The following is a 24,637-nucleotide window of genomic DNA, read 5'->3' as shown; positions in this document are numbered from 1 at the left end:
AGGTTATGGTGTTAACTTTCAAAGCCCTACAGGACTTCCACTAGTTTAACCTCGAGAGTATTCAATGTATGGTTTCAAGTCATAAAAATAATGATGCGCTGGTATCTTCCCCCTACTGTTATGCATAAGATAAACAAAGAGTATAAACCTGAAGAACTGTGGACAACCAGTTGATCTGCTACACTTTTGGTGGACCTGCGTAAAAATACAACCCTTTCGGCATAAGGTACTCCAACAGATTGTGGAAATAACAGGATATACTTTAAACCCTACACCAGAAAATATACTTCTAAACAGAGGTATAGATCCTAAGTTAAACAAGAAAAGAGCAGAATTAATATCAATTCTGATTTCAACAGCTAGGCCAACCTTAGCCGCTAAATGGATAGCTTAGTTCCCACCAACTGTAGAGCAATGGCATGAAAAGATTTGGGAACATTTTGAGTTATACAAATTATCATGCAACCTTTCAAACTCACCTATTGAACAATATGCAAGCAAAGTAGTGGCAGTATGGTATCCTCTATTAAGTTACACGGCAGAACATAATATAGTTCCAAAATCACATTACTATAGAAGCTTAATTTATTTTTGAATATAATTTTTTCCTTTTTTGAAATGAATATTCTTTGTTTTTTTAATTGTAAAAGCTTTAATGTCGAAATATCTATCATTGCTTTATTTTATGTACTACTTCATTGGAACTATAATTTTTTAAAAAGTTAATAATTTAAAAAAGCCCTATAGGACTGCCTATTTCTTATGATACTGCCTGACCCCATTATGGTTATTTTCAGAGGTCTGATTTGGATGCCCCCACTTTCTGAGAACAGGTGGGTGGAAACCTGGAAGACAGCCTTCTCAGTCATGGCACCAAAATTCTGGAACTCTCTCCCTAGAAAGACTCATCTGTCCTCTTCTGTTGCTGTCTGTGGCGGTTTAAGAACAATGCCTCAGAACCTGGGAGCTAGCCTTAACATCAGACAGCTACTTGTTTGGGGGAAGGGTTGACTTTAAAAGTTTTAAAATGTGATTTCATGTTTTAAATTGTTAGCTACTTTGGTGACTCCTGTAAGGGCAGAAATGTCATATCCTTTTAATAGAGGCCCAATGTGTGCAAATGAGCAGGTGAAGCTATTCAAAGCATGACATCACTTGGTAAATAGAATCCTATTAAACCTCTATTAAAGGTATAGGCCATTTTCTCCCTCCAGGTTGTTGGCAACCTGAATGCTGAATCACAGGATTTTATTATAGAATGTTTAATATCTCCATCACATGGATTACCTGCAGCTTTCATACGTAAAAGTAATTTCCAATAACAACCTGCTACCAAGTTCTAAAAATCAATTTGCTGATAAAAAGCACTTGATAGATGTTATGAACTGCCTCTGTACTAAATAGGTCTGTATGCATGGAGCATTATGGATTTCAAAGAACATGAGAAATTGGATAACTTAGTCACTTGATATTTTATTTTTCCTAAATAGAAAATACAATTTTTATCAACCTTGTTATAGTAACTACAAATTGCAACCCCCCCCCCCCCCCACCTGTAAAGATAGAAGTGGAGGTGGAAAGGAAGATGCAGGGAAGAAAAGGCAATAGGTTAAATACCCCCCAACAAGTCACTCCTCCCCTGCAAATCATCCCTTCTAATACCCTTGTGCAATGGAGAAGTGGCTGCTGTCATTTGAAAATGCAGGCTGGCCACATAACGTGTACTTCCAGCCTATGATGCAATGATGACTGCCAATCAATAAAAAATGTGCATAACTGCAGCAAAACTGAGAAGAAATAGAAGAAATGATACATTGCTGTGATCATAACCCCCAAAACTTTAAGCTATAAAGCAAAGCAAAAAGCCATCTCTGGCCATCCTTCATCTTACTGGACCAAAAGGCTCTTCAGAAGACTCCAGAAGGCATCACCTTTAGGTCTGCAGGGAGCACCAGAAATAGCTGCCACCATCATAGGAAGTTGGCTTGGAACCTCCCAACATTTTAAATTGCCCCCCATGACAGCAATTTTTGGTGGCGCCCACCCTTAAAATTGTGAAAGAGCCTGGCAGGCTCTGCAAGGCTAGACTCCTGTTCTATAGCACATTGTTCAGAATGGTTTTTCTTAGGTTCTAGTAAACAGTTAACAGTGACAGGGTGAGGGTGGGGAGTCACAACAAAATGTGAACTTGATAGCTTTGGCTCAGCCAAATTTGTGCTCAGCTTTCGGTATGTTCAAATATTTGTCATGTGTTGAATCAGACAGCTGTTACTCCATCATCCATCAAGCTGCAACCCAAATCAATAGCTGCCTTGTTGGATGTTGTGAGATGATTATTTTTAATCTTTCCTTAGATGGTTCAAAAAGATCGCACCAACCCATTAGCTGAAAAATAACATCAGTAGTAGACATGAAAGGGTGCCACTTTCAGCAATAAAAGGATAAAGTATGGAAAAATGGCTTACAGGTTTCCTGTTATTACACAGAACTGTCAATGAGTTGTTGAGAGGCACTACACAGGTGAATACATTTATTTTGCTTTTACATTTTAAAAAAATAATTGCAGCAGTAAAAATTAGAATGTTTGTTGTTGAAGTGGCACCTACAAAATGCTGAAAAACAATATTAGGTCTTTAAAGCCAATGTTAAAAAATGAGCCCTGCTGAAGCAGACTAAACATCCATCAAGTCATCATCCTTTTTCCAACAATAACTAGCAGCAAGCCTTTGGAAAGCCCTCAAGAGATAAACAAAGAGCAAGAAAAATCTTGTGATGCGTTCATGAAGACAGGTCTAAAATAACGTTTAGAACAACAAGGAAGTATATGGCAGAGTGAAAAGCAAAAGGAGAATCTGAAACATTGCTACATGATATGGAACATCATTTGCTACTTCATCAAAATTATCTATTGCTTTGATTCCGTTCCCATGTTATTATTGCATATTTAGAAATACCCTCCAAGGTCAGTTTCTGTCCCTGAATGTACAACTGCAGCATCCCTTGGACAACCACAACTTTCACCTCCTTCTGACCTACTGTTAAAGATCACAGCATAAATTATGTTAAGGAAAGTACAGTCTCTTGATTTACCCACATCTAAAGACATTTTGCTATTTTGTGGGTTTTCCTTTACATTTCTTGTAATGCACACAGAAAATCACTGATCCTACTTGTTTCAAGGTTCTTGTTTGAAAAGTAGGCTTTCCTGGTGGTTGAGTAGGTTTGTAACCTGCTCAGTTTTTATTTGCACTGGCTGGTTAAGAAGATTAGCATGCTCCATCTTTGATTTTGATGGTCAATATAAGAGAGTCCTGTCAAAGGAATGAATTTTCTTTGAGTAAAATTCCTTGTCTAAGATTCTATACTCACCCCATTCTCAATTCAGTGAACATTAGGTGTCAGCAACTGGTGAGAGCAGCCATCCCCAGGACTAGCCTTCAGGAACTCAAGATCATCCCACAGCCATCAAACAGTCCTGCTAATTAATTCACTGATCACAGCTATAAGAGTTGGGAGGGTAAGAGTTTTGCTCATCTTGCTTTCTTTGGACAGTACCTGATTGGTTATATCAGATCAGTAGACCAGTGGCCTAAGTTTCCTATAAATGTACACTAGCTTGATAAACCTTACACCCGTTCTTTTTTTACCTTTTACATCAGTAACTATGCAATGACTGCCTTCAGAGTGGAACAACAGTCCCTGGACCCAGACAAAATGCTGAGGGCCTGGAATAGAATGAAGGTCACTGGGACTAAAATCTGTACTCAGGAACTGGAATGACAGCTGCCAGATTGGAATAATGGTCCCTGGGACTGCTCTGGGACCGGAATAGCCCCCATAATACTGATTCTAGTCCCAAGGGATCCAGGTCATTTTCCCCTTGGCATTAATCTGCTGGGAGAGCATAGGATACACACTAGTTACAATGGTGTCATGCTGGAATCAGTAGTACAATGGTATGATGGGGCTGGGTTGTCTATCTGATTTACAATGGAGCAGAAAAAGGAACGACTTGGAACAGTCTAATAGTTGTAGGTATTTGTCTAGGGTCTTAAAGCTTGGTATCTTAGCATAAGTTCTATTTGGGGAGTTAAATTTGTGTCTAGTCTGCACAACCACTTGAGACTACAGCTGGAGGCTTGATGACTCAGTACTCATCCAGAAAGAATATTCTCTGCACACAGAGGAACAGGTTCTACTACAATAGACACAGTTTAGCCATGGTACTGAGAACAAGACCTTCAAGACTCAGAATTCCAAACAACTTAGCAGAAGCAATATTGAAACAGTGCTTCTAAAAGGCAGCATGACATATAATGTTCACTGGAGTACTATTAATACCAACATATATCTAAAGAACAGTTTGTTAAACGAGTCCCTTGATCACTGCAACATTTATCTCAGTGTTTCCTGCCAAGCAATCTTTTCCTAAATTGCAGAAAGATTTTTATACATTTGTTATCACAAGGTCACAGCTGACACAGAAGTGTACCATGGACCCATCCCCATCTCAGATCCATGCAAAACAAAATAATATTAGACTTTATATCCTCAACACCTAACACAAACCTCAATATTAGAAAGGGAGCATCCTACATAAATTGCACATAAGTGCCTGCTAGAATGCTGCATCAAATAAACATAGTAAGGGAATTTATGGTATAATTCCCAACAGATAGCACTGATAGGCCACTGCAGAGATTCAGATTAACCCAGTTTAATGACATAGCATAACCAGCCAAAACTCTACAGCCAGCACGAAAGAGAATCTCACAGTAGTGGCAGCCAACTGAAAGGATGACCAGAAAAGGAGAAGAATATTACTTATTTTCTGAGTAACATCTCTCTCTCTCTCTCTCTCTCTCTCTCTCTCACACACACACACACACACACACACACACACACACTTATATCCGCCCTCCCCTAATGGGCTCAGGGCGGCTATTATTTCATCCTGATATTCTTATGATCAGTCTTCAGGAAGCATAACAATATTACTAGGCACACATGGCACCATGTAGGGAACAGGGATGACCAGGATCAAGAGAGGAAGAAGGCAGGAGCAAGTGGAAGGAGCTATCAAAATACACACACACACAGAGGAAATACCGAAGCATAGCAGGGTATTCAGTTATGAGATTTATGAGAGAAGGGTTACAAAAGACAGGAAGAGAAAACAGAATGCTCATTTATTTGGAAAATTTCTGTGCCACCACTCTAGAGACCAGCTCAAGGTGGCTTACAACTAAAACAATAAAACGTAAAAGTTGTTAGTTATTAGTTCTACTGCAACGACATGTATTTACGAATAACACACTTAAATGCAAACATAAAAGAGGCAATGCAACAGATGCACTTTAACATTTATATAAACAAAAGTATGGAGGTTTTCATGGGAATCCTCATTCATTCCTGTCCAGTTGCTATTACTTCATAGGAAGGATCTTTAGGATATTATTGTCTACAAATACCTTCAGCATCCACAAAGATGCAAAATACAAAAAGTCTAAACACAAGTAATACATATATTGTAAGTCCAGGTTAATGCTCACAATATTGGAACAACAGATGAGATTTCTAGGCTGTACCTAAGATGCTGCAGTTCTTGGCACCTAAAGAAAATTAAGGTAGGCTTCAGGCAAGCTTGAAGTGGGAAGGTCAAAACACAGACCTGGAAGCAGCTGAGCAGGGATTGCGGTGCGGTAGGACATGAGTTGGGGGGGGGCCCCTGCCCCTCTGGTGCGCCCTTGATGGCCACCTACTTGGCCAACTGGGACATGCCAGCCCTGGCTTTCACTTGAAAATATCCATGGTCATTCCTACAATAATGCATCTAACATGAGGGGTTCAGAGAAAGGGCTGCAAGCGCTCTTTAAAAATATTAACAGGTATGCAGCTATGTTCCATGTGCAGCCCATTCACTCAGCCATGTGGAAGGAAGGGAGGGAGTGAAGGAGATGGGGAAGAGGGAGGGAGAGGTTTAAAGAAAGCAACTTTAACTTTAAATGCATTCTCTAAGGTACTGGCTGGCTTGGAGAAGTGATTTAAAGAGATAAATATCTTCTCCAAGCCAGCCAATGGAGCAGTGGAGGCTTCAAGAACCACACAATATGTGTAAAAAGCCACATGTGGTTCCTGAGCTGCAGTTTGGCCATCCCTGGTATAGATAATTTCTGCCACTTTGTAAGAGATCAGAGGACATGTTCAGATAGGAAGATGAATTAGGAGGACTGAGGCAAGTCTGACCTCAAGGAAGGAGGCCAACAAAAAAACAGACACACAAAGCAGTATTCTGCCCAACTCCTGATTTATTGTCACAAGCCCAAGACCTGGGCTAGCTGAGTAAATTCCATATCCCCCATAGCTGAACATGCTACATGCCTTGTGTATTTCACCACATACCTATTGAGGGTGGACCTTAGCCTGAATACAAGAGGAAGTTAGTACACTTGGACACAACTGATTGGGATCCAAGCCAAAACTGCGGCCATTGACAACTAGATCAGAAGAAAGGGAACCAGCAGAGAAAATATTTTGCAAGTCATCTTGGGCAGGTTGATGGAGAGACAGCTTAATTTTTTTTTTACAAAAAATAAATAATTCTAAATAAATAAAATTGATGTAGTCTAGTTGATGTGGTACATTTCTTTTGGGGCTTTAGCTCCTGCAAAAGGTGCAAGGAAGCACAAGGCGGCCCATGTTTTTAGATAAGATAGATAAGATAAGATAAATTTATTTTTATATCCCGCCCTCCCCCACCAATGGCGGGCTCAGGGCGGCTGACAGACACGGAACACCGTGATATAAATAAAATACAATATAAAACAAACAATTTTAAAATACAATTCAGTTACAAATTCAATCACATAATTAATTAGATGGATAAAACGGTGCTATAAAGTGCAATAGATCGCGATCATATACAGGATGGCGGGATGGCTATAGATCCGTTTAACCAGGTTCTGTCCCAAAGGCAAGCTGAAACAGAGAGGTTTTGCAAGCCCTGCGGAACTGGTTCAGGTCCCGCAGGGCTCGCACCATCTCTGGAAGTTGATTCCACCATCGGGGGGCCGTTGTTGAAAAGGCTTGCTCCCTGGTTGTCTTCAGTCTAGCCTCTCTTGGCCCAGGGATTTTTAAGAGGTTTTGGGAGCTAGATCTCAGTGCTCTCTGGGGAACATATGGGGAGAGGCGGTCCCTGAGGTAGGCAGGTCCTCGGCCATATAGGGCTTTAAAGGTGATAACCAGCACCTTATAGCGAACACGGTACACAACCGGCAGCCCGTGCAGATCCCGCAGCCCAGGCTGCACGTGTTCCCACCGAGGTAGTCCCAGCAGCAGCCTGGCCGCCGCGTTCTGCACTACCTGAAGTTTCCGTGTTCGGCATAAGGGCAGCCCCATGTAGAGGGCATTGCAGTAGTCTAGTCTCGAGGTGACCGTTGCGTGGATCACAGTTGCTAGGTCGCTGCGTTCCAAGAAGGGAGCCAACTGCCTCGCCCTCTTGAGGTGGAAGAAGGCGGATCTGGCCGTGGCAGCTATCTGGGCCTCCATTGATAAAGAGGATTCCAGTAGCACTCCCAGGCTCTTGACCCTGCGCACTGGTATCAGTGGCGCACCGTCAAAAGCCGGTAGGGTGATCTCCCCTCCTGGTCCACCCCGGCCCACGCAAAGGACCTCAGTCTTCGCCGGATTCAACTTCAGCCCACTCAGCCTGAGCCAGTCAGCCACGGCTTGTAACGCCCGGTCCAAATTTATAGGGACATCGCCAGTCCGGCCGTCCATCAATAGATAGAGCTGGGTATCATCAGCGTACTGATGACAACCAAGCCCGTACCTCCGTGCAATCTGGGCAAGGGGGCGCATGTAGATGTTAAACAACATCAGGGAGAGAACTGCCCCCTGAGGCACCCCACAGTGAAGTGGGTGTCTCTGAGACAGCTCCCCCCCAACTGCCACCCTTTGTCCCCGACCTTCAAGGAAGGAGGAGAGCCACTGTAAGGCTAGCCCCCGATGTTTTTAGCATGTTTGGATGACTTTTGGAGCTCTGTGTAATTTATTACATTTTTATCCTGAAGAGCTTAGGGAAGCATATATTGTTCATAGCCTTTACTTTATCTTTGTAACAACTCTGTGAAGTAGGTTCGGTTGATGGTAACTAGTCCAAGACCACCTAGTGCATTCCATAACAAAGTGGAAATTCTGAGCTTCGACTTTCTGCATTCTAATTTAACAGTCTAATCACTACATCATATTGCTGGCTTTAGCTACTGATTCCTCCACAGAAGGCTGTGCACCAAGGGGATCAACATGAGTCATGGACAGGGTTGAGAATGGATTTTTGACAGTATTCTTAGCCAGAAGAATATCCAGTGGCTATCAATGCCTTCTCCCAGAGTGATAACCCTAGTCTGGAACATTATTTACAACTGATTTACTTGGTGAATTCCTGACAATGTGGGCAAGAACCTGATTTTTCCTTCCCTCTCAAAAAGGCAAATCAAGCAGTAGTCATGTTTGAAGTGGGTACTTTCCCCTCCACAGCCCCTTTTTTGAACAAGATCCACTGCACCATAAACACAATGGAAAACTAAAGGAAAATGCAGATTAAAATAAAAAGGTCTTTTCACAGCCTCCCTAATAAAAGTGTGGGGTGGAGTCCTCTGCACAGACATGCAACTCATACATGGGACTACAGAGAAGAACCTCTACCCCCTAATTTGAGGCCAAAGGGCAACAAGAATGTGTGGAACCTTCCCAGGAGTAGCAATGCAAACTTCCTTTCCCCACTGAATAAAAAGCTAAAAAAGGATGAGCCTTATGATGGCATTACGATCTTAAAATACCACTTCAATGTCAAAGACCCTTCATTTATTAATATTTAGTTTCTGTGTTAGTTACAAGACAACAGAGGAAAAAACACTGCGCCTGGAAGTAACCCTCTCCCTACCTGCAAACCAAAGTGTGTGTAGTTGTAATTGCTTTTCATTTTTATTTACTCTATTCTGAAAACTGGATATCAACTTCTATTAATTGAAATAAGACAAACAGTAACGGTGTAGTGCTATTTTACCAACCAAGTTTTAATGACAAAATTTGAGTCCCATCTGAATCTCCATTTAAAATGCATTTGAAGAATGTAGTGACTTTTACATAAATCCCAAACTGATTATAAATGCATTTGGAAGAGGCATGCTATTTCCAGAATATCGGGAAGCCCGTAAAGGATCTTGGGGTGAGGGTGCTCGGGGAATGCCCAGCTCAGGGGGCTGCTCACAGGCCATCCTCTTGCAGTTCTTTTGGCTAGTCTAGTTTTCTAATAATTTTTTTTTAAATTAACAAATGAGGAACAAATAATATTTTACTCATATCTCAGTAGTCAAAGTTTTAAAACCAACTAGGAAGGACTTCCAATTAGGAACCAAAATAACACATTTTGTTCCCATTGACCTTCAGGAACATGTTATTTACACATGAAATAGTCATACTGAAATCACTTTAAATTATTTCCCACAGTAGCCAAACTTTGAAGATTTCCTCTATTGCCAGCATTTTGATTTCAGGTTTGCTGGGGCACGGAGAAAATACCTCAACACGCTTGGCTGCCTGCTGCAGATAAATGGCTTGCCATGTTGGGGATGGCCTACAGGGGCAGTCATTTTAAAGTGGCTTCCATCTGGTAGTTGTTTCCTGAGCTCCAGCCCACAATTTGCCCAGCTCCCTCTCTCTTCTTACATGACACACACACACAGAGTTATTCTGGATCATATCCAAGAATGGGTCCCAGCCATTTTTCAACCTCAGCCACTGCAATGTTTTTCCTTAAAGCATAATCTTCCACCTGTAGAATGAACAAGAGGGTAACTAATTAAGCATGTTCACTGCTGAAGCTTCCATTTTTCAGTAGATTCTATAAATCTAGAAATGTAAGTTTCAACAACCATTCCCCATGAGAACAGCCATCTTGTAAAAGGTTTCCATTCTCTTTACCTGATCTTTCAATATTTTTCCAACAGCAAAGTATTTGGATTCAGAATTAGAAAAATAGAGACCAGATACTGCTGAAGCAGGCACCATTGCTAGGGATTCAGTCAACTGAATACCTGAGTGTGTAAAAAGAAAATATCTGTGGTTACTTAAGATCTGACGTTGTATAACATTTAAAGAGAATTAGCTATTAAATCCTTTGTTCAAATTCTGTCTCAGATATGAACTGACTGGGTGGACTTAAGACAAGCCATTGTTTAATCAGCCCTTGTCTCTGCCTTCTCAGGTGTGTAATATACTGGTCTACCTCACTGGTGATGTAAAGACCGATCATCTCAGTAATGTTAATCTGAGCACTTAGAGAAATGTGCTACAGAAACACAGAGACTAAATTCCTATAGTACCTAGGTAGCACAGGAGCTGCAGCAGTCCAGTTGCTTCCAATGTCCCTTGTGTAGCATGAAGAGCCCAGCGCACACTGCAGTTTCTCCCTGCACCAGCATTAACCTACTTGTCCAGGAATTAACGTTGGTGCAGTGAGGAGTTGCAACATGAGCTCCTCTTGGGCGAGATGTAGGGCTTCTGATGGTACCAGTGCTAATGATTAAAAGCAAAATATACAATTAAATCATGAGCAAAAATACATGAATTTATTATAGAAAGTTAAAAACATCCAGGAGCCCATCATTAGCCTCTTTCCTAGTCAATGGGAAACCACTTGATGCATTTCTCCCTAGAATGGTCTTCTTTAGAGGTCAAACATGTATGCCCTTGACTAGAACATAAGGCTGCATTATAAGAGGCCTTAATTACATCTTTACGCCTTTGTCACTTTATAATTAATTAATTAATTCTGAATTATTATTATAAAATACTGTGATAGGAATAATTTTTACCAATTTACATTTTTTCTTTTCTTTATTACAGAAACCACTTTTTCTTTTTGGTCCAGCACTGGTTCATTGATTTATTGTATTTTGTATCATGAGCCTCTGTATGTGTATATATTTGTTTGACTTCTGAAAAAGACCATTCTAAGGTTGAAACTTGTCAGGTCAAGTTGTTTCCCATTGTTGTTTTACGATTTCACTTATATACTTAACGAAGGAGGCTAATGATGGGCCCTAGGTGTTTTTAACTGTCTATAATAAATGCATGTATTTTTGCTTATGATTTAATTGGACATTTTTGCTTTTAATTTTTGGCCCTTAAGTTATACATTAACCTTTTAGGTTCTTGATTACAGTATTTTGGTTAAGTTTCTTCCCCCTCTGTTTTTCCTACCAGTGCCAATGACCCAACAGTGTCAGAAGGTGCATCACAGATGCAGTTTCCATGCAGTTGTGGCAACAGAACATCCCAGACTGTAATTCTTACCTGTATTGAAAATTACTGGTAGGGAAATCCTTGTCATGGATATTGCAGCTATGTTAAAGAGCTTTTAATTACAAGCAATATTACCATACTTCAAAACATTCTGTTCCAATGCACACTACTATATTCTTGTGTGTACAGTTTTTTAGTCCAGGGAAGATCTTTGGGACATTTGGGAGAACTGCAAATAGCTGTTTCTAGCATCCCACATACTACTTCACTAACTTCAGATGGTTTTCCTACATCAGAAAAGAGAAATCACTATGAACCTCCAGTACAGAACCATCATTCATACCCCGTATACACACCCAGGAACTTTGCAATACAAAGGATTGATGTACTCCAGGGTTTATCTATATGTTATTAGCCACCTATAGTCCCCATCTGTGGATAGATAAATCCACAATTCAGCAGTACCACACAGAAACCAAACAGCTGTTTCTGTGGGCTCAGGGGACTCCTAGGTTTCAAAAAAAAAGTGACAAAACCCAAAAAGTGGGAAGGTATTAAATTTTCCTCCCCCCCCCCCCCAAAAAAAAACCCCCAGGCCTGACATCAGAGGTGGCAGGCTGGGAGCCACCTGAGTTTGGCAGCAGGGGGTTGGCACCAGGAGCCGTAGCTGGAACATACCAAGTTTGACATCCCCCCCCCCCCCCCCCCGTTTATGGTAGTGGTGAATACCAGCAGCCATGCCAGGCCCAGCAGCATCTGAGGACAATGTTGGGCTCAGGAGCCAAGCTAGGTTTGACACACGGGTGGTGGTGGGGGAGAATATGGGACTTCCACCCCTGCAAGTCTCCTCCTCACTGAGAATCTCCCCTCCAAGGGGAATCAGCAGTGATTGGGGGAAGGATCGCCCCGTGAGTATTGTGGGTTCTCACCTATAATTTATAATCCTATTGTATTTGTATACCATTATTTTGCCCTTTACAAACACACAACATTCCATGAATTAGTTGTGTACATAAAAAATGGCATCATATTGCCTTTAAACTTATCTAGACAAGATTTGCTCTTGAATGTATTATTTATTGATTAAAACACTTATATACTTAAGGATATTGTAGTGCTTGGCTGCACCAGTGGATTGGATGAGATGTCAGACTTAAAAAACAAATCTCACGTTTAAAAACTGGTACTACATAAGAGTATATGGAAAATAGTATGGAAAACAGCATTAGCCAAAATAATACTGAAGTTATTTTAAAACCAGATAGTATGTCACAGTGGCACCTGGTTTTTTTGGCCACTGTGTGACACAGTGTTGAACTGGATGGGCCATCAGCCTGATTCAGCATGGTTAGTCTTATTTTCTTATGTTCTTTTAGTAAAGCAATAAAATAAAATAAATAAGTATATAAACACATTTTGAAAAGAACATAAGAATGATTTTTTTAAATCTCCTTGGCTTCAGGATATCCCTCCCAAAGTTATTTTTACTTTTTTCCTCCAATTTTAAAACACAGAACTAAACCAAAAGGAAAACTTTAAAAAGTTCATTTTTATAAGAATCATTTTAAAATACAATTTTTAACCCCATGTTTTACTACTAACCTGTTGCCTCCTCAATCTTTGCCAGTTTCCACATAGTGAGTTTTTCTGTGTGGTCAGGCTGACAAGGATACCCAGGAGCTGGACGGATTCCCTCATATCTGATTCTACGCAATTCTGAAAAATCCAGCTGTTCATTTTCACAATAAGCCCAGAATTCTTTACGAACCCTTTCATGGAGTTCCTCTGCAAATGCCTGAGTACAAACCAGAAGCAAAAAGTAATTCTGAATCTACCTCAGACATAATTATGCTTATTCATCATTAAAAAGGAAAAGGTAGTCCCCTGTGTAAGCACCAGTCGTTTTCAACTCTGGGGTGACGTTCATCATTACTTCATTGCATTATGAGCCTGGATGAAACCCAGCTTCTTTCTCATTTCTAGTAGTTTCTTTTTACTGAAATGTCGACACACACACAAGTGTAACTAAGAAATGCACAAACCCTGTCATAATATAATATTTGTATATTTGGAATATGTAAAGGTTATATTTTTAATCCCGATTTTTCAGCCAAAATTTGCTAACAGTCATGGTTACCTCTGCCAAGCGGTCTGCCAATGCTTTCACCATTATGATATTGTAGTCATCACACTGTTCCTCATACTCCTTGCACAACTCATCAACTCCAAAGCATGCCACAGTAAACAGACCCAAATAATCATTAACTCCAGATTCCAGAGGGGCTATAAAGTCCGACAGGCAGTAATACGGATCTGTACTGGCAGGGTCTTTCTCAGCCTACAACAGGAAATGGAGCATTGCATTAAATAAAAAGAACTTGCAGTTACTAGAAACTGATCTTGGCAGGCTGAGGTACAATCATATGGCAACCTGCTTTTTCTTCATTTTACCTGCTTCCACTTCAAAATTCAAAGCAGAGGTTTACAGAGAAGGTATACTTCAAACATAAGAGAGTACTTATTCCATTCAAGAGCAGTACAGTATCAAATCTTAATCAAAGACAGTAAATAAGATTTGCATAGTTGTTCTCAAACCACTTAATAGAGCTGATCTGGTTTCCCTTAAAGAGCACATATAAAACTTCAGTGAGAACAGTATTGGACTTTCAAAGACCACATGATCGTTCTAAGGATAAATGCATTTTTTAAAAGAATAGGAATATATGAAAATCAGCTAAAAGGGTTTCTCTGTCTCTATGGTACAAGAATAGATGAAGCACTAAAGCAAAGTAAGCATTTGAATGATACAACATTCATTGTCTTTGAGACAATGTGTAATAGAAAATTGCTATTGTAGCCAAGTCCTGAAACTATCCCAAGGTCCCCCTATCATAAAACACATATTTAAGAAAAACCGGTTTATACTTCACCTGCTGCCTTAAGCCATAGAATTTAGCTATTGGTTCTGGAGACTGCATTTCCTCATTGGCATATAAATAAATGTCATCTTGAATGCTCCGAGCAGGCCAAAATCCAACCAGACCCTTGGCTTTAAGTTTCTTTTGTGCAATCAAAGTTTTCAACAAACTCTGAGCATCATTATAGACTTTTTTTGCTTCTTCCCCTGGTAGATGAAGAGAAACAAAAAATATTCAAAACACCTTTTTTTAAAAAGGATTTTTTAAAGCATTGTTTTCCTCCCATACACTTACTATGTTCACTCTTCCTCTTCACAATTACAGGAAGCAATGCTAAACAGGTTTACTTATAATCCCACTCTAATCATTGGAATTTACTCATAGGAAAGCTTTCTTAGGATTGCACTGACAGTATACTAATAATGACAAGCATCAATACATGACTGTGACTTGGCTAAGGCTTTGATAAAGCACTGCAAGTTTTTACAGTAAGGTGACAGAAAATCAGGGGAGAACAGTATCTACATTCCCCAGAACTCACAAATGCCTCAGAAGAATGAATTTGTCATGTTCAGCCCAAGATGAACAGGGTATGCATTCACATGACACTGAGAAGATTAACTGTTATTAATTATTTTGCTTCGATCTGCTTGCGGATCATCCATTTACAGATGATATTTCAATTGCTCCTGTTTTTTTCCAACTGCACCAATGATTTAACTAAGCTTTAATCCAGCTGATAAATATCTTTAATTAGCACTGCTCCCACATGTATTGTTGGTATCAATCTGTGCATATATACATAATTCGAAGGCACTTTAAGTGGCATTTAATATACCATTTAGATTCTGTATCAGAGAATGTTACTGTATTACTCACCCACTGCTCTATCATTGAAGATTTTAGGAAATCCTCGGTTTGGGTATTTGCCTCTAAGTTGCCAAACATCAAAAAACGGCTTCCAATCAATGTATTCCACCAGCTTCTGCAAGTCATAATCTTCAAAAACTTTAGTGCCAATGAACTGTGGTTTAACTGTAAAAATATGATGTGCAGATTTTGCAGTTCAGAACACACTATATAAGTTACCTCTGCCTCTGCAGCACAACACACAAAGGCATGGTCCAGGTAAAAAAAGAAATTATAGTTTGTGTAATTCAGGGTTGTCGAATTTTGCTATGAGGGCCGAATCTGACATAAATAAGACCTTGTTGGCTGGGCCTTGTGTGTACCTATTTAAGATTAGGTTGCAGAGATATAAACTTTATAAAGGACACAAACACAATTAAAGATTTTTTTAAAAAACTTAAAACATGCTTTAAAATTTAGCACTCATTGGTCTTAAAGGTGCTTTCTTTGTATTTCTCCCATGGGATCCAGAGAACAGGACAAAAGAAGTTCTGGCTTCCTTCCCCAGGGGACCAGAAGGGAGAGGAGCCTCAGCCAACAGAAGGAAGAAAGGCTTGGCTCAGTAACTCTGTGACTGAGAGAGCCTGGCAAAGCAAGCTCCCGCCTTCCTCCCCAAGAGAGGAGAAATCAATGGAGAAAATAAAGGTTTTGTTCTCTAGCTCCTGTGCAATTGAGGAAGCCTTGCAAAGCAAGCTGTTATGACGAAGGAAGCAAGAGAGAGAGGCAAGGCAGCAGATGACAGCCAGTAACTGGGGGGCCTGATAGGAGTCCTCCAGGGGCCTGATTTGGCCCCCAGGCCACATGTTGACACCCCTGGTCTAATCAGTTTTGGTTCCAAACCACGGTTCCTTGCTTCCACTCCAACTCAAAGCCTCAGATGCTATCCCAAAGTGCTGAACCTTACCAATCCTGCTCCTGCATTTTGGTGTCCTCCCATACTATTACATCACAATAAATTATTTGAGGGATTTTAACATAATGGATGGAATATGTGTGCAACAGCAGACTACTGATTATGTATTCAAATGGATATTTGCCTTAAGTAAAAACCAGCAGCGAAAACAGAGATGGAACTATGACTGGGGAATAAAAGGGAGGAGCAGTGTTTGAAGAAAAATCCCTGAACAAAACAAAATTAAAAAAATGTTTGGCAAAAAATTCCAAGATCTTGCAACTACATCTCAATATCTCAGCCACCATTCTGAGGGAGGTGGGTAAGGAGCAGGAGCTGCCTTCACCATCAGCTGCTGGAGAATAGGTGCTGCAGGTAAGCAGGTGGGAGGGAGAGAATTGTTCCACTACTTCTGGGCAACACCCGTTGTTGGCAAGTGGGAGGCTGGAGGAGCAGGAGCTTCGAAGGAATAAGTGCAGCTGATGACTGGGCAGATGTGTGGGAGAAAGAGGAGCTAAAGCTGCTGTCACTACTCCACCATCAGACAACAGGTGTAGTAGGCAAGTGAGCAGGGGAAAAGCAGCAAGAACTGGCAGGTGCTGCAGGCAGTGGGCAGGGGAGTGGAGGAGGGTGGGGTGGGACCCCCGGAGTTTCACTTGTAGTGACTTAAGCACTGAACTACATTACTTTTTGGTTATGTTTTCAGTGTCCCCTTGAGTCAAACTGAAAAGGTAGCTTTACATTCTGCCACAATGCTACATGCTTGTAGAACTTAGCCAGACCTGATCAGTAACAGATATTTAGGTTTCTTCTGTAATGTGGGATAACAATTATTTGACAGCTTCATTATTACTTTTAAAATAGTATATTAAAGCTAAAATTAAAATGTACATAAAGTTTTCAAATTATTGTTTCTTCTGACAAGAACAAATCTGTCATCTCATGAAGCACAAAAGTCATTTAAAGAAGAAGAAAAGGCAAACTAACCTAGTTTAGGCTGTGCTAACCAATCATAACAAAAGCTCTTGCTTCTCGCTTGCTGTAGTGACAAATATCTCCTTTCCTGCATGGAAATAAGGCTGTAGTTGATATCTGCATCACGTCTGAACAAGTTATCAGTTGATTTATCAAGGGTTTTTCAAAAAGCATGAACAAGAAAATGTAGATCGTAATGACAAATGCTTTGTATACTCAACATTAAGAAATTTTATCTACCTTGAGAGAATCGTAGTGGTCCTGTCTAATATCTTCATATTCCTCTAGTATTTCTTCAAAGAAGTCATCCTTTAGATTCTCATCTAAAAGCTGAGAGCACTGAAATGAACACAGCATGCTTATTAAGCTTGAGGCTGATGCATGCAAACCAATTTCTTGACATTTCTCTTCGCCAAGCACTTCAAATCCCTCTACAAAAACATGTGTAATAAGCCCCTCAATTTTTAAAAAATGAAGTATACTAACAGAAAAAAGTGATTGTTTTCTGTAAAAAAAAAATTCATCTTTTCCTAAGGGAACTATTTCACACAGAAAGCTCCCACATGAAGGTGTTGAAAACATCAAACACAGACTTATTTGCCACTTCAAAAATAAACATGTGCTGAGGGTAAGAATGCAAAAAAAAAAAAAAAGAACCAATGGGGTGGTGACTTGGGAGATTTTTGTTTAAGCTTTTAAATGTAAACTAAGTCCAGGTTGTTTCAAATTACAAAATTATCAAATTTGAAAGCTTGTTAACTCATGAAAAATAAAAATATGGCCAAATGGATTTTTACTGCCATTTTAAAGTCTTGAAAGCTCCACATTTATCAATTGCTGGAGTTCTACGACATTAAGAAGGAGGTTCTACATTTCCCACCACATAATTGGTTTAAGCATACAGGAGCCACTTTAAACCCCAACCACACAGTTTAAGAATCTCATTTGGAACCCAAAATATGCCCTCAGAACATAGCCAAACTGCAGGAACAGTCTGAAACTGGAAGACTCAAAGTGTGAGCCTAGCAAAGCATACTGAATATATTTACAATCACAGGCAAGCTACTTCTGAGATTTCTATTATTCATTAAGCAAGCTGTTCTAGTTAGATTTAATTAAGTTCATGACTGCCTTGGGCATTCAAAAGCATCATCCCTAAACAGAAATGCATGGTAGTGATCTACAAGAAGCCTTTGCAAAAATCACATAATTTCCATAGTATTTTACACTTTCTTAGATAAATTAAAAACATTTTGCTGTACATTTAGACACTGGCAAAATCATATGAGTGCCATTTTATACTACTGGTAAAGGAGATAAGCAGTTTAATATAGCTCAAGGGTACCGGCACTGTTTGTTACACTTCACTTAACAAGTTGCGGGGAACCAGTTATTAGGGCAAATATGACACCATGAAATAAAGCAAACAAGTAGGTCTATTCCAATAAAGTAGGTAGGAATAAGTCTTCTGCTTCATTCATGTGCCTTTTAGTCCTAAATGCTTCAGTAAGAATGGGAGTTCTGTATTAGTTTTAAAATGGCTATTGCACAAAAACAGTGCCATTTATTTAATGCATTTAATTAATTTATATGCCACTTCATCTCTGTCTCCAAAAAAATTAGCAGAACAATGCCACAAAATATAGACAGGAAACCAAAATTGTAATACAACACTGGGGGGGGGGGGCAGCTGTCATGTCCATTAGCTCTTTCAAAGGCATATCTGAATATGTGAGGCCTCGCACCCATATCACCTCCTACAGGAGAAAGACCCACAGTTTGAGAATGGCAGTTACAAAGCTTCTCAGCAAGTTTTGTCCAACCTATTTTTGAATAAAGCCTTTTTTAATTTCATTCATTCTCAGAAGCACCATAGGGAAAGCCATTTCTTTACAGAAAGAGGTGCCAAGAGATTATATATTTGCAGTTATTATTATTTCAACTTTGCCATCTAGCAAATGCAAATGTCTGCTGAAGAACTAGCAGCTCTGAGGCTAGTCTATAGTTGGCTGTACCACACTTGTCCTTAAGCCTCAGCTTCAAATATTATGGGCCCCATCTAGAGACCACAAAGGTGTAGCTGTGTTATAGTTTGTTGTAGCAAAAAACAAACAAACAAGAGTTGAAAGGCACCATACAGACAAGAGTTATATCTATATGAGCTTCTGAGTCACCACTCACTTATGAGATATGTCTGGAAATCAAACAGAGAATCTTTATTTATGGGGTAGGTTTTGGGGTGGGGAGGAATTAAGGCAGAGGTTTAATTTTTCATGAGATTTTCAGGAGTAGATTCAATAAGTGGGAAAGAGGAAGTAGGGAGAGAATCAGTGAATCCTAATCAGACAGAATAAACCAGTATGACCTTTCTGTATGTCTGAACTAGCAATCAGAAATAATGGGTGATGAGAAAGATCATCAATTGAAACAGATATGTAAGGTAAAAAATAGGTTATGTTCTGGTAAAACATGCTAATTAAAATTTCTCTAAAGTGATTAAGGAAGCCTAAGTCTCAGGATGATCTGTAGTATTTAATTTCTTGAGTTTTAATTCAACACTTTCACATTGCACATTTCCTTTAAAGGCTGTTAGTTGTTTTTGTAGAACGTTGACCATCAGGTCTATAGTATTATGTCCAGAACATTTGCCCACTAGATGCTGTGGTTTCTTATGCCTGATGGTGTTCATTGATTCTGTCATGCAGAGACTGATTCATCTGTCCAACACAGACAGTACAAGGGCATAGCTGGCACATGATGGCATATATTAAATTGGATGTTGTGCAAACTGAAAGGCCCAGGATGATGTAGCTGGTGTTGTTAGGTCTTGTAACGGTATTAGCTGACTGTATAAGAGGACAAAGCTGCACTCTAGGTTTGTTGAAAGATTTGGTTCCTCAGTTTGTGCCACTGTTGGATGGTTGATTGTTATTAGTGAGAAGCCATCTTAAGTTGTGTGTTGGGGGGGGGGGGGGTTTGCCTGTAAGCAAGAAAAGGCTTGTAAGCTGCCCCATAAAGGAAGATTCTCAGTTTGATTTCCATGCATATCCAAAGCAGTCAGCAGTGCCTCACAAAAGCTCATATTGAAATAAATGTTTGTCTTTCAGGTACCATATGGAGGTTTCCAGAAATCACCTCCAACTGGCAACATTTCACAATCTAATCATGTGAAGTCTCCAAGCCCAACACTCAGTGGGGGAGAGGTTCTGCTTGACTGTGGAAATTTGCCACATGAGGCACTGATGTTTAACTGCTGTCTTTTATGACTGATTTAAAAATAGCATGATACTGCATAGGAAAAAGGGAGTACAACCTCAGATTTGGCCATAAGACACATACATGCTTCACGGCAGCTGAATACACAGAGAGTGGACAGAAGACATGGGTCCAATTTTATTGCACACTCTGGTGTTCTCTTTTGTGAAAGTCACCTGGCTAGAATGTCCAAGTCCCAAGGATAACACAGAAATCTAGTTTTAATACAGAAAAGACTACTGTCAAAGCACAGAGATTTCACAGAACATATAGCACACAGCAGCCAGCTTTTAAATGGTGTGATATTGTTGCATGCAAACATTACTTTTTACAAAACACTCTATACAAAGTGGTGCTTGGAATTCAATATATCATGGTTAGTTGTTATTGGTTAATGAACTGAATGAAACAAAATAATAATTCTCAACCCCTTGACAAATTAAAATTTATATCTATGCATATTCTTTACATTACAACTGCATCTCCCCCCCTTCTCACATTATTGGTACATAAGAGAAGCCATGTTGGATCAGGCCAATGGCTCATCCAGTCCAACACTCTGTGTCACACAGTGGCCAAAAAAATACCAAGTGCCATCAGGAGGTTCACAAGTGGGGCTAGAAGCCCTTCCACTTTGACCCCCCTCCCCGCCCAAGCACCAAAAATACAGAGCATCACTGCCCCAGATAGTTCCAAAAAAATGCTGTGGCTAATAGCCACTGACGGACCTCTGCTCCATATTTTTATCCAATCCCCTCTTGAAGCTGGCTATGCTTGTAGCTGCCATCACCTCCTGTGGCAGTTAATTCCACGTTAATCACCTTTTGGGTGAAAAAGTACTTCCTTTTTTCCGTTCTAACCAGATTGCTCAGCAATTTCAGTGAATGCCCACGAGTTCTTGTATTGTGAGAAAGGGAGAAAAGTACTTCTTTCTCTACTTTCTCCATCCCATGCATAATCTTGTAGACCTCTATCATGCCACCCTGCAGTCGACATTTCTCCAAGCTAAAGGGCCCCAAGCGTTTTAAACTTTCTTCATAGGGAAAGTGTTCCAACCCTTTAATCATTCTAGTTGCCCTTTTCTGGACTTTTTCCAATGCTCTTGATACCTTGTCATCCAGCTGACATTTAGTTATAAGCGCCTTCAGGAAGGAACTTTTTTTTTTTTGCTACTGCCTCTCTCTGAAGAGAGCAATATCACCAGGAATAGTAAAAACCACTACCACCTCTCTTCCTCAGTACTTCCAGCAGTGAAATAGGCACTCAAACATCCATAATAACAAACAACTATTCACTCAGTGGAATCCTGCTGCCTCCTGAAACATGTATGACCAATAACCAGTAACAGGGTTCAGTTTTATGAACAAAGTACCAAATACAGTGGCTCAGGATTTTCGAATTGTTACATCGTCAATAATCTAATAAGGATGCAAAGGCAGGATTCTCTATCCTGTGTTGCTAAATATCACAAAGCATGCATATCTGGTCACTTATGGAGCAGGATATTACAGTAAACAATCCTTCTGTCTGACCAACTTGAATTCTTTTCTTTGTATGATGTACCAAGAAATATATTCCACTACTTACCACTACCACACTCTTAGAAGCATCCAGGACGTGAATGACAGGAGCGCTGTATCGTGGAGCGATTTTTACTGCTGTGTGTGTTCTGAAATGATAAAAAATATGGAACAAATTGCCTCAGCATCTAGTTAATGTACAAACATTTTTATAACTCAATGGGAAAAGCCATAAAACAAACTGCAGAGAAGTCATCTTCCTTTCCATGGAAACTGCAATCTATCTGCACATTATCCAAATGCACGAAGGGCAGAAGAGTACATTCAGCACTACTGATGTTGCTGCAGTTGCCATGTGAGTTAGAGGATGACGTAAAACTTCATCAACTGCCAACATAGAATAACTGCCATTATTATGTGTCAGCATACAGAAAAAGAGATCTCACAACTTCCCACCCCATTTGATGACAGCTCTATCTGGGCTGAACAAATTTATTACTTTTTTTTTTTTAATTAATTTATATCCCGCCCTCCCCACCGGAGCAGGCTCAGGGCGGCTCACAACACAGAAATCCACAATAGTAAAATATACCAGCTATAAAATAATCCATTCAATAAAATTAAACATTCAGAATTAAAATCAGCATTATATAGCTTTTGGTGCTAAGATCTAAGTATTATTCCATTTTTCAGTGTGACGGCATTCCATCTGCACTGTAGGCACTACATTAGTTAAAGGCCAGCTTGAAGAGGATGGTTTTGCAGACTTTGCGGAATTGGCCAAGATCTTGCAAGGCCCGTATTTCTTCTGGTAGCTGGTTCCACCAGTGGGGGGCGGCGATCGAAAAGGCCCTTTCCCTGGTGACTTTCAGTTTGGCCTCCTTCGGCCCGGGGATTACCAGTAAGTTTTGAGAGCCAGATCGAAGTACCCTCTGGGGAATGTATGGGGAGAGACGGTCCCTAGGGTAGACAGGTCCTCGACCATATAGGGCTTTATAGGTAAAAACCAGCACCTTGTAACGAATCTGGTACACTATTGGTAGCCAGTGCAGTTCCCGCAGCCCCGGCTGTATGTGCTCCCACTTAGGGAGCCCCAATAACAGCCTGGCCGCCGTGTTCTGCACTAGCTGTAGTTTCTGGGTTCAGAAAGAATGAAGTTTCACCAGTGAATATGAAAACTTACAGATGTCAAACTTCTTGGAATAATTCTGTGGAAGGAAAAATGTTGGGTGCAAAAGAAAGCAATTTTATACCATTAAATGTCCCTGTGGGGAAAAGTGTGTCTTTTGACTTGTTCCCTGTTCAGATGTTGCACAATAGATGAAAACTGCTATGACCTACCACTCTTGTTACACACTATGTTGAATTATGTGTGTGAAAGTTATACCCATTACAGTGGGAAAGGAAATTTGTGCATGCCTATTTAAAGCTAGATCAAAATGGGTAGCCATTTTAGTTTGTCTTTAGCAGCAGAAAAGAGCAAGAGTCTAGTAGCATTTAAAAACTAGCAAAATTTGTGGCGGGGTGTGAGCTTTCATAAGTCACTGCTCACTTCTTCAGATACAGTTAGAATGTGAATCCATCTGTCCTAATATCTTGGAGAGTGAAGTGATTTCAGAGGTTGAATGACAACAGCAGGCAAATGATACTAGCAGGCAAGTGTCAATAGCAGGCTTGATTGGATTTTAAAGCTAGTAAAGCTTTCCCTAGTCACTCTTCCAACAGCATTGCCACCCCCATCCCACCACTCTCTTTCCAGTATGGAAACTGTCTTCTTCTACCTTTTGATATTCATCAGAGCTAGCTCATGTATGGCTCTGTGCTGATCCTTTTTGGCAATCTGAAAATTGTTTTGCTCTCATTCTATCCTATCTATAATGATTAACCTGGCCCCCAAGCATATTGTGTTACGGGAAATGCTTATGTCTCCTTTATAATGGGGAAATTAGCAATATGGAGACTAGGTAGAGCAAACTAGGAGCAAAGTATTTTTTCTTCAATAATATGGGTTTTCAAGCAAGAATACTCCAGGCAAGTATATTTTATAATGTTTACTTAAACTATGTAAAAAGAATACATTCACCCACACAAATACACAATACAGGCAATCAAGAGGCTAGGAAGGGTAGAGGTTATCGATAGAGGAATTGAGGGGGTCTTGAGGCAGGCAATATTACCTGGTCCAGATGTGGTGGGGTTCAGTTACAACTTGAAGATGTAGACATGCACTACCATGTGCCATGTCTGAGGGCCCCCTTATTTAGAGTAATGGGGGCACCAATCTGGTGTCATGTGCTCAGCTTGAAGAGAGAGAGAGAGAGATGAAGCTTTCTCTCATGTTATAATCTTTTGGAAAGGAAGAGGTCCTCCCAAAAAGGGGTTGGCTTGTTAGTGGGCAGTGATTAGTCTTTTCTGAATACCTGATTGGTTGCTCACCTCAAGCCAATGAGTAGAGCTGACTCTGGTCACCTGAATGGATCTTCAGGTAATAATAGATAGTGCTGATTTAGTAATGTCTGCCCAATGGGTTACAAAAGGTCAGGATATGTGTTAATTGTTTCGGCGGTTTAGCAAAGATACCCCTGGAGAGAGGCAAGCATAGGGAACAAAGAATTTGTCCAGGTGTCAGATATTACCATAGAATTAGACAAAGAAAAGCTGAGTTGCAGCAAAGAAGAAGAAGAAGATATTGGATTTATATCCCGCCCTCCACTCCGAAGAGTCTCAGAGCAGCTCACAATCTCCTTTACCTTCCTCCCCCACAACAGACACCCTGTGAGGTGGGTGGGGCTGGAGAGGGCTCTCACAGCAGCTGCCCTTTCAAGGACAACCTCTGCCAGAGCTATGGCTGACCCAAGGCC

General features: G+C 40.3%; 1 protein-coding gene across 1 annotated transcript in view; it reads right to left on the bottom strand.

Annotated features, from left to right (window-relative positions):
• Positions 1-9,056: 9,056 nt before the first annotated feature.
• The window catches only part of MTR (5-methyltetrahydrofolate-homocysteine methyltransferase), a 100,086-nt gene continuing 84,505 nt past the window's right edge, over positions 9,057-24,637 (bottom strand). Inside the window, exons 25-33 of the mRNA XM_060243312.1 lie at positions 21,844-21,925; positions 17,242-17,340; positions 17,014-17,089; positions 15,105-15,260; positions 14,238-14,431; positions 13,445-13,645; positions 12,910-13,102; positions 9,985-10,097; positions 9,057-9,835 (exon numbers count right to left, since the gene is read on the bottom strand). Coding sequence (XP_060099295.1) covers positions 9,749-9,835; positions 9,985-10,097; positions 12,910-13,102; positions 13,445-13,645; positions 14,238-14,431; positions 15,105-15,260; positions 17,014-17,089; positions 17,242-17,340; positions 21,844-21,925 — 1,201 coding nt within the window. The 3' untranslated portion in view covers positions 9,057-9,748. The remainder of the gene's footprint in view (positions 9,836-9,984; positions 10,098-12,909; positions 13,103-13,444; positions 13,646-14,237; positions 14,432-15,104; positions 15,261-17,013; positions 17,090-17,241; positions 17,341-21,843; positions 21,926-24,637) is intronic.

This window comes from Heteronotia binoei, chromosome 1 (assembly GCF_032191835.1).
Source record: "Heteronotia binoei isolate CCM8104 ecotype False Entrance Well chromosome 1, APGP_CSIRO_Hbin_v1, whole genome shotgun sequence".
Lineage (NCBI taxonomy): Eukaryota > Metazoa > Chordata > Lepidosauria > Squamata > Gekkonidae > Heteronotia > Heteronotia binoei.
This window is presented reverse-complemented; position numbering and strand designations above follow the sequence as displayed.